Source organism: Ochlerotatus camptorhynchus, unplaced genomic scaffold, assembly GCF_037179485.1.
Source record: "Ochlerotatus camptorhynchus isolate MF236.1 unplaced genomic scaffold, CSIRO-AGI_Acam_v1.1 ptg000646l, whole genome shotgun sequence".
NCBI lineage: Eukaryota > Metazoa > Arthropoda > Insecta > Diptera > Culicidae > Ochlerotatus > Ochlerotatus camptorhynchus.
Genome location: NW_027041125.1, coordinates 113,177 through 124,015, shown reverse-complemented (window position 1 = coordinate 124,015; position 10,839 = coordinate 113,177). Strand labels below are relative to the sequence as shown.

Here is a 10,839-nt window from a genome sequence, read left to right as displayed (position 1 = left end):
ACAAACAAAGCGCACGCTGGTTCTCGCGATTTTGACGTTTTCCATTTCTCTGGGGGATCACTCAACGGAAAATACGAATTCGTTCCTTTGTAATGTCTTGTACATCGAGGTTACCCGAATATATTGCGATTTAGAGATCTCCCAAGCGCAATCTCACGAACACTAAAATCACAGACAAACAGACATAACACTTGCAAGTTGTTCATCGAACAAGCATTTAACGGACAATTTAAAAGTATAGTATTTGGTAGTACCACCACCTGTGGCGCGCATAGTCAGTTCCCTTGCGTTTGATGTTTACACACTACCGCCATCTGTTCAGTGTAGTGCCCACGACAGTTTACTCAACAGATGTTTTAGCGACGATGTTTTACAGTGAGAAATATTCAATGTGTTATGTCTGTTTGTCTGTGCTAAAATCTTACATCCATGTATAGAGATTAGTCAACAGATTAGTGACGTTTAACGCACATATCGCACCAATAAAACCGGACGTAAAAATCTCTATAAAAATGAAGAAGAAGAAGAACCAAAAAGGTATCGCGATATCATAACTACTTAAAAAGGTAGCGCGTGGTCTCACGCACACTTTTGTGCATCTGGAGAATTCTATACCTCCCTGATTACAAAATGTAGAATAAGTAAAAGTATCAAGAAAAGTATAGAGATTGCTAAAGTGTGATTGTGTCAGTGATTTGTTTTCATCAGGAAAATTTTCAGCTATTAAGTTTTTTTTCCAGATGAAAACATTTTGCGTATACGTATACGTGACGTAGTGTGCGTACGATAAACGTCAGCAATCTCTATGGACGTCTTCCTAATAAAATAACCATAAACGAGAATTTAACGACGTGTGGGGTAAATCCAAATCCGGGATAGAGTTCGTATATGTTATTTGTGTATTAGGGCTGTCAAAAGTTGTTCTGGGTTGTTTAACTTCGAAAAATATACCATTTTTTATACATCATCTGATAGAGCTTCGTTTTCTGAGCACAACGATATTTTTATCGATCTCGTAGACATTCATCTCGATTTTTAAATCAAGAATCAAGATTTAAATTTTTGATCGTTGACACTAAATCTATTCGTTGACAGCTCGCTCCCATACAAAGTCCCACCAAGGGGCGCTAAGGTGGTGATTTTTTCTAATGTAATCGTACTTATTTAAAATAGTTCCAGTGTACCAAAATTCAGTGCCAAGAGGGGCGTAATTGCTTTTGTAAACAATTACTTTAGCCGTCAATTTATCGCGAATGAAATCTTACCTCTCCAAAATTACAATGCTAGCTGGTAGAGGAAACATTCATCTACCTGCTGGTGTCATTATTTTTCATGAGTGCACATTAGCTTTTATTCGCGAGAAATCGACGGCTAAAGCCATTGTTTACAAATGCAATTATGCCCCTTTGAAATGTTGGCACTGAATTGATGAAATTTTGGATTTCGGTTCCATGGAAATACAGGCAAATAGACTTAAGAATTTCATAAGGCTTGACATATGAACAACACATATGAATTTCATAAATGTGACTTATGACAGCTTTTCGTCTAACATGAGGTAGCTCATATATACGCCTTTAGTCATTTCATTTTCTCAAGCGTTGACAGACGAGTGGTCCATACACAGGATCCGTAATCTCAACGTCCAGTTCAGTTCCAGTCTGCTCCGTTTTATTATTTTGTTGTCGACATTATTTTTCATAACCCGCATAAGCGCGAACCATAAATTGACCTTACCTAAAATGGTTAAAATTGTTTATAATCCCTGCTAAACTTCAACTGAAATGGTTATGGAACTTTACATGAACGTTTAATGATAAAGTTTTAACCTTAAGTATTATAGTTTTTTGAAAGTGGACCTTACAAATAATGGGTTGTTAAGAACCATTACCATTTAAAATTCTTGTTTTCTCCATACATTTTCGGAAAGAAAACTATACTAAAACCTTTTAACTTATGGTTTGAGAACATTAATGGTAATGGTTATGGTAACCAGTAAGGTCCATGAATGGTTTTGTAACATCGATCAACTTTATGTGGAATGTATCGCGAATTGCTTGCCTGTAAATTACTGATTACCAATTCACGATATATTTCACGTAAAGTTGAGTGATAATACAAAACCATTAATAGACCTTACTGACTACCATAACCATAACCATTAATGTTCTCAAACCATAAGTAAAAACGTTCTAATATAGTTCTCTTTCCGAAAATGTATGGAGAAAACAAGAATTTGGAATGGTAATGGTTCTTAACAACCCATTATTTGTAAGGTCCGCTTCCAAAAAACCATAATACATAAGGTTAAAACTTTATCACACAAACGTTCATGTAAAGTTCCATAACCATTTCAGTTGAAGTTTAGCAGGGATTATAAACAATTTATAACCATTATCGGTAAGGTCATGTGATGGTTCGCGTTTATGCGGGAAGGCAAATAAATTAAATTCATACCCATTTCTTGAGGCTTAAATTGGGTTCTTTAGGGATTTTAAGGTAATTGGATATTCGTAATCTGCATCACAAATGGAACCGAAATCCAAAATTTCATCAATTTTGAAACGCTGGAACTGTTCTTCACCATGTTCACCATCTTAGCGCCCCTCGGTGGTACTTTGTATGGGAGTGAGCTGTCAATTTGTTAGTTTTGTGTCAAACAGTGAAGTGATTAGTTTTCTTTAAAACTTGATTTACAAAATCAAGATAGAAGTAAATGGGATCGTAAAAATATCGTTGTGCTCAGAAAACGAAGCCCTTTCAGATGACGTATAGAAACCGATATATTTTTCAAAATTAAAGAACCCAATTCATAAGTGGTTCTTATGAAATTCTTACGTTCTTTTGCCTCAGTGTACGTGTCGTCAATGCAATGAGCTGGATTACCGAGGTTAAGTTGTGTGAGTGAATCCACTGTACGATACAAGCAATTAGTGACGTCATCACACCATCATCGTGTAGGTAGAAGTTTCCCCTATCCGATGATGGTGTTGGTTTGCGTGGGTGGTCTTCGCTTTGTGAGTATAGGGCTTTGGAACGGTTTGTTTACAAATGCTGATGGGCCCTTTTCTATTGTTGATCCAGATATATACAGCATATATTGCCCTAATAAACAAATACAATAAACAAACTGTATTTTGGATGGGTAACTATCCCACAAATGGTTTGGACGAGGGTTTGGATGATACCTCGAACCAGTCGTTAAGCTTTCTTTTATGGTTATTTTTATTAGAGTTGTGCGATATGTGAGAGCAGTTAGTGAAAATACGTAACAAATCGATGTCAAACTCATTTTGACAGATCTAATTTCATACAATTTTTAAGGTTAGTCAGAGGAAAATAATAAACAACTTCACACGGCGATTCTGGCATAGAGGTAACTCCACAAACGAAGTGACAGACGACTAACTGGCGAAGAAATCAATTAAAATAATGTGGTTCGCTGTAATAGAATTTTCTTAGAAGCTTGTGCCATCATCCACCAGATGAGATAGTATTTTTGTTTTGGTTTTGCACAAAATTGATTTTGTGTACAATGATTCTTTGACAGTGTGCAAAGAGTGTATCATTTAGTTATTTTTTATGCATTTCAGTTTTGAGTAGAGTGAAAGAGATAAAACCAAAACATTCTAGTACATTTGGTGAAAATGCTAGTTCATTCCAGTAGTAGTGTTGGCATGTGGTACAATCCAGTAGTAGTGGTGTTGCCATGTGGTACACTGAAAAATTGCAATAGCAGGTTAGTCACCAAAGTTTTCGAGCCGCTCCGTCTGTCACTTCGTTTGTGGTAACTCTAAGACCAGAAGGTCCCGAACTTTTTTGCTCAGCTCTGGTACTATCTTCGGTCCCAAGCTAATCTATGCACCCCTCGAAACATAGGAAAATCCACGAACCCCTCATTTTATCTGTCAAACTTTCATAGTGAATCAAAACAAACATTGCGTAGTACTAGAATTTCGACTAGAATGGGATATGTTAATCGTTTGCTAGAATGGGGTACGTTAATCGTTTGCTTGGGCCAATAGGCTAGTCAAGTAGTGAACCAATTTAAAATCGTTAGTTTCGTATTGATTGTTGATGCTAGTGTGCGTGCGTTAAACGTTACTAGTCTCTACACGGTAACCGCAAAATACCCAATAATAACTACAAAGTAAGCATTTTCGAGGGAGACTGGGACTACCCATTAGATGAGTAAACATATTACCACAGACAAACAGACGTAACTCTTTGAAATTTTTTTTTCATGAAAACATAGGATCTCAAAACATAGGACCTCAGTAGCGACATCTTTCAGGCTTCTCGCGGAAAACAAGCTTGCTCGCTAACTCGCAAACAATATTGCATAAAAGTTCTATAGAATGTATAGAAACGTCAAAGTGATCCGATGCCAGCGCTGCGGCGAGTAGTTCGCGGAACTGATAATATTCAAATCAACCGTTAAATGCGTGAACGAAGATACACAATGAAGAGTTACGTCTGTTTGTCTGTGATATTACCCATTTATGAGTATTTGTTACTCAAAAACGAATACGTACTACTTATTTTTGTAGTTGTAGTTACTCATAAATGGGTTAAATTTTACTCATTTAATGGGTAGTCCCAGTTTCTCTCGAAAATGCTTACTTTGTAGTCATTATTGGGTATTTTGCGATTTCCGTGTACTTTAGAATCCACGCCCTAACCAAATTGTTAAGGTTATTTTGCTTAACGACGTGTTCGAGGTATCATCCAAACCATTTGTGGAATAGTTCAATTATTTGGCTTATCGTTCGTTTATGGTATTTTTTATTAGGGCTATACTCAAGTCAAGTGTGCGTATTATATAAATCTCGATGAACATTTCAAATGGTCCTATATGCTTTGATCGATTCTCTTCATAGACTTTCTCTTTTCATAACCACTGCTATGCAAACAGATTTCGCGCTAATTCTACCACATAGTTTGATAAAGGAGGTTCTTATCTAGCGTCCAAAACGTCAAATACAACAGGAAAAGGTTTTGCAGCTGAGTTATTGACGAAAGAGAAAGTCGATGAAGAGAATCGATCAATGCAGATAGGACCTTTTGAAATGTTTATCTAGAAATGTCAGAAAGGTCAATTACCGAACCGGAATCAGCAGCTATCAGTTACATAGACCCCTCGACGTACGAACACGGAGAGCCAAAACAAAAAACCAACACCAATTTGACATTTTTACAAACGTAACCTCGTTTATGTCCATTTAGCCGAACTTACATCAAATCTGTCGTTTATTCTCGATTATTCATTCATTTGCTTCACATTGCGACGCAATGCAGGATAGGTAGCATACGTTTCTGCTCGGTGAAATTGTTTTGCACGTAAATAATTCACATTTGGATTCTATAATTAAATGCAACAGTAACTTAGTCTTCCGTTGCAGTTTCCTAGTACGAAGCAAAGTATCCAAGCATTCAAAGCGCAACATGGCAGTATACCACGACGAGGTCGAAATCGAGGACTTCGAATACGACGAGGAGGAAGAGATGTACTACTATCCGTGCCCATGTGGGGATCGGTTTCAGATTAGCAAAGAGGAACTAATCGCCGGCGAGGAGGTGGCTACCTGTCCGAGCTGTTCACTGATAGTGAAAGTGATCTACGATCCGGAGGCGTTCCAAGCCGAACAGGACGAGACGGAAACGGTCACGGCGGAGCGGGACAAGGAAACGGTTTGTGAGTAATCGAACTCGTTATGCCTTTTTTTTTAATGGATAGAGTTAAGGACTACTGATAACCGCCGTTACGCTTAAAAATGTTTTGTAAATATAGGAGCCAGATTGGGAGAAGTCACGGTTTTGCTTGTTTTGAGAAAGAACGATTTCATGAAGATTTCGGATGGTGGAAGGTTCCACATTAAAAATTTTACAGTATATATTCGGAGGAATACCTATTATAAACAGTACAAAGTATATTAAGAATATGCTCAAAATAGAGCGTGTTGGAAAGGTACTAGATATAAACAAATCGTGAAATAAAAATCAAGTGGCAAAACTAAAACTTAAATAAGTCCAAATGTAGAAGTCTTATAGAAATGAGACTCGGTCTTTGCTTCTGCCTCGCGTTCGCCTGTCTTTGTCTGTTAAAAACAAGATTTTGTGTGAAATATATTAACATGGAAAGCAACACAAATTTGTTACACTTACCTTTCTTGCCGTTGTCGATTTTCACCGGCGAGCATATCTGATCTCGAGCTTCTTCCTCTTCCTCGGCAGCTTTCACAGAAAACCGTAAGGTTCTTCGCCGCCTTGGCTTTGACTGTTCCGGTTCTTCTTCCTGTTCCTGCTGGTGCTCTTTTGGAAAGAGTGAACTGCACCGACGTTTCCAGATCTCATCGTCCAGCTTGTGCGGGGTGTTGAGCGAGATCGTTTCCACATCTTCCACCTCCAGGTCATCGTTGAAGGTGATTTTGGGTTTTGGAGTGTGAACTATTTTGCGTCCAGCGCCAGATGGACGTGCCTCCGGTGTGTCCATGCCGGAATCCAAGAATAGGACGCTCTTGGCGCGACGCTTTTCGCTGGGTGTTTTCAAAATCGATTTAACAATCTCGTGTTTACGGAGGGTGTGCTGTGGATGAGTTATTGGGTGAGTTTTGAATACAAAAAAAAAACGAAAACATTGTGCACATCAATCAAGTCGAAATGAACGAAGAAAGAATGCATTTCAAAGGATCATCGTTCTTCACATTTTACGTTGACAGTGATTGCTTAATGAGAGCAGTGAATGATTGTGGTTGAGAATGCAGATTTTAATATGCTGCAAAAAAAAAAAAATACGTAACCACAGACTTAGCACTCGTTTAGCATCGAGTCGACCTAAAATCACACAACTTTTTCGACATGGTTGATGTACACCGTTTTCAGTTGCGATTGATAATCAACAAATTGCTTACATCGTTGAAGATTGTTTTCCTGGACTTCTTGCCGGGCGTTGGGGTGCAGCCGGTACAAATGCTATTCCGGTTTAGGCTGCTTCGCCGTGGAGTGGTAGCAATCCGTACGGAACGTTTCATCGGAGTGACCACCTTAACCGTTTCCGTAAGTGCTGCTGCCATCATGACTTTCTTCTTGGCTTCTTCGCGAGCCTTCTTGATCAAATCGGCAAGTCCACTGCCTTTGGTCTTTATGGGTTTCTTCTCACGCTTCTTGATGCCACCGCCATTCTTGATCTTTTTAGCTTTAGGCTGTTCCACAATCTCCTGCCAGTTGTTCTCCTTTAGTTGTCGCAATTCTTCGAAGCGTCTGTCCAGATTTTCCAAGTCCAGCGACACCATTAGCCAGAAACCATCGAGGTCGTCCGTTCGAATCTTCTGATCGGACCAATTGCGCTCGTAGTGACCAACTAGCTCTTTGAACTTCGAAAGCTTCTTATTGATTAAAATGTTGGTTTGGCCTTGAGCTGCAATAATCAATCCCTTGCCGTTTTCATTGATCTCTTCGTTCTCGAGATCCCCTTTGTACAAATCACAAAGCTCTTGCAGTCGCTTTAACTCCTTATCCACTAAATTGTAGTAGAAGACAACTTTTTCGCGAACGTCAGATGGAGGTTGATCTTCTTCGCGGAAGGTGACCAGCGAGGAACGCCTGCTTCCGCCGCTGCTGCGACGCTTTGGTTCTTGTTGTTTATTTAGAAGAACCGTAGCAAGATTACCTTCCGGAAGAGGCCTCGTCATTGTCGGAATGTCTTCCTCCACGAAACTCATTCTTGGGGTTAACGATCGACGTCGTGGACTCATTTTGGGCGAGTCGAAAATTTCAATCGTCGCAATTTTGGGATCATCGATCTTCTCCTCCTTGAAGATCAACGAACTACGCCTGTTGATCACTTGGGTCGAGTCCATGCCAGAAATGTGAACACCCGGAGCATTGGTTTCTTCCACAAACACCAACGACGGTCGTCCACAACATGAATTCCTTCCACTGCCTATCAGTTTGGGGGAATCGGACTTCGGTGGTGTCTCGTCGATCGTTGGTCGCCGATCAAGAAGTTTTTCTTCTTTCATTTCGACCGTAAACGATTCGTTAAGCTTTGAAAGTGTTTCTGGATTGATGGCTGCTCCCACTCCGGAATCATCATCCGAAATGGTAATCACCTGCGGTTCCCAAGCGTCCTCCACGGTGAAAACCATCGACCGCCGTCTAGTCTCACGCTTCTTCATGGCAATGGCCTCCGAATCCAGGGCTTTTTTCTTCGGGGTCGGCGTGTCAACGTCAATCGGACTGATACCGTCGAAGAGATCATCATCATTAAGATTAACCTTCGGTGAGAAGCGCGGGACTTCAATATAATCCGGTGCATTTGGCCGATTCAACTTGTCCAAGCTCTTGTTCTTCTTGCGGTTAGTCGATGTGACCATTTTGCCATCCTTGGTGAATTTAAACATAAATTGCATGGACTTCTGTCCCGAACGAACCTCCAAGTAGCGCTGAAAAATTAAAACCTGAATTACTATCTGCAACCCAAACGTGCACCGACATGTTTTCCCCAAAATAAAATGCATTCAATTACCATATTGCCGCTGCAACCAGCTGTCGCTGCATCCCCCTTTTTGTACAAAACTGTTGCCGTTGGTGCAATCGCCTTCGAAGTCTTCTTAGCAGTAATATTTTTGATTTTGGGCACCGTTCCCGTGCCTCCTGCCCTCCTGGGCTCTTTCTTCTCCGTTGGCATAGGAGTGGTTCCTTTGCGCCAAGTATCCACCTTCGGTTTAGCATGCTTGATCGAAGTTGGGGTTTTAACGGCGAGAATATTCCTCCTGGAACGCTTCTTCTCATTTGTAACCGGATCTTTTCTGCGCGTATCAACCCGAGGAGTGGCATGCTTTGCAGCTGGCGTCAACAACTTCCTCTGTTCAGCCAATCTCTTCAGTTCCTCTTCCGATTTTTTGAACAGGTTCTTCTCATACTCTTTATCGACCAAATTGGTCTTCGAAACCACCGATACGAACGGCTTCTTTTTAACGGTATTTTGTTTGGCCTTGGCTCGCTCCTCCTTGAATTTCTTCAACCGAGCCAGCCGTTGCTCATACTTCGACATGTACTCATTTTCCTTATTCTCCTCGTTCCTTTGGGAACGTCTACGTTTCTTACCGCTGCTGCTCAGCCTCGGTTTAACGACATTCCGATGGAAAACCTCATCGTGGTCATTTTCATCATCGGATGCATTTAAATTTCTGTTTGTGAAATGCAAATCCTGCCGGGAGCTTTCCCTTTTTGATCTGAGCAGCTGGTTGTTGCCATCCTTCAAACGGTTTCCACGGGAGGCGTTCTTGTAGAACCCTCGGAACTCCATCGCTATTTGCGCACACGTAATTCACTTCCTTGCACTATTTTACACAACAAATAATCACGAAGAAACACTTTTGCATTAGATATTCAAATGATTATTCAACATGAACCATTTTAATCCAAACGGTTTATCGATTGTTTTGAGGATTGTTTCGATCACGGTGGCGGCGGCTTTTGAACGAACGCGACTGCTGTGTGATGTGATCGGCTCGCAAGCACGAACGTTATTTTTCAGCCCCATCTACACTTTTGTTTGCGCGGTATTTGAATGAACTCCGACAAAGATGCGCAAGGCACGAACATGATGTCGGTGCAAATTAGGGCAAATTTTCAATACGACGTAAGTTGCAAATGAATACCAAATTCACGATTACGAAACATCCCGCATCTAGGCACCTAATACAAAGGTGCCACAGTCGGAAGAAGTGTTAGTTTGTTTACTAAAATAAATCGCCCATTTTGTTATGGCAAGTTTTGCTATAAGAAATGCTCCTCGTGTTTATTAGCGAAATTCACATCAAAGCTAGATTAATTGCGTAGGAAATCAGTTTAGCACGGCATTTGTGACCAGCATACACCTTCCAAAACAGTCCAAATCCGCAGATAAAAAAATTTGTTTTGAATTTTTGTATAGCACAATAGTGAACTTTTCGTGAACATTAACGGCAAAGAACTCACCAACACTGGGAGACCGTGAGTTCCTGCCCATCTGTCATAAAACCGTCTCGATCCCGCATAATTATTTATCATTTTTTATAAAGGTGTTCACGATTATTCGATCATTAATTTAATGGTTGCCAATACGCAACATGTATATATTCCATATGATATTTCAAAACAGTAGGGAAGAGCGCTACTTCGTCGTAATCGCCCATTTCCGTTCTATCGGGCAGAAATCATCAATAATATCAATGATTTCACCATGCACAACACAATAGTACGTTTGTTCCGATGCGTTAGTTCATTAGCTACAACATAAATCCTATTAGAGCGCATTGTATGAATATTTACGCTCATTATTCTCAACACAACAGAAGCACTCTGAGAGAATCCCCTTTTTCTACGTTTATCCGTAGGACGAAGAAAATCTAATGGCGTTTCAATGCGTTCGGACGGAATTGAAACTCGTAGGACGAATTTAGAATCAAGAAGCAGTGTTAGATTTTTAATAATATCTCAACATTGTTTGACACTTTATCAAATCCAACGTTACGTATGGAAAGGTGAATAAATTTAGAAGTTATATTTGATGAAAACATTCCATTTTTTGTTCAAACCCAATCAAAAAAGAGAGGTAAAGTGCGGGATGTGCTTAGTAGGACGGAAATTAGATAAAAACCCCTATATTGATCTTAAAGATTACCATTACTATTAATCCGTTAACGCCCTAGTCGTTTATGACTTTCGGACAATGCACGATTTTTCCAAGGATTATTCTCTCACTATTTGAAAACAAGATGTTAAGTATATTCCTAGGATCATTCTAGTGATATTGAAAAACATAATTTGCGTTACCAATTTCTGTTAAGATAT

At 39.9% G+C, this 10,839-nt stretch overlaps 2 protein-coding genes across 3 annotated transcripts; one reads left to right on the top strand and one right to left on the bottom strand.

The window, feature by feature from the left end:
- Window positions 1-5,240: 5,240 nt before the first annotated feature.
- Window positions 5,241-5,796, top strand: Dph3 (Diphthamide biosynthesis 3). 2 transcript variants are annotated; one of them, XM_065237824.1, is made up of 2 exons: window positions 5,241-5,340; window positions 5,403-5,796. In XM_065237824.1, exon 2 carries the CDS (start codon window positions 5,446-5,448, stop codon window positions 5,701-5,703), a length of 258 nt encoding a protein of 85 aa, XP_065093896.1. In that variant the 5' UTR covers window positions 5,241-5,340; window positions 5,403-5,445; the 3' UTR covers window positions 5,704-5,796. The 2 variants fall into 2 exon arrangements, with proteins under 2 accessions (XP_065093896.1, XP_065093897.1); XM_065237825.1 differs by having other exon boundaries at window positions 5,283-5,340; window positions 5,390-5,796.
- A 153-nt stretch (window positions 5,797-5,949) lies between these two features.
- Window positions 5,950-9,472, bottom strand: mars. Its single transcript, XM_065237823.1, has 4 exons — window positions 8,528-9,472; window positions 6,912-8,444; window positions 6,166-6,586; window positions 5,950-6,098 (listed from the first exon to the last, which is right to left on the bottom strand). Exons 1-4 carry the CDS (start codon window positions 9,308-9,310, stop codon window positions 6,046-6,048), a joined length of 2,790 nt encoding a protein of 929 aa, XP_065093895.1. The 5' UTR covers window positions 9,311-9,472; the 3' UTR covers window positions 5,950-6,045.
- Window positions 9,473-10,839: the final 1,367 nt, after the last annotated feature.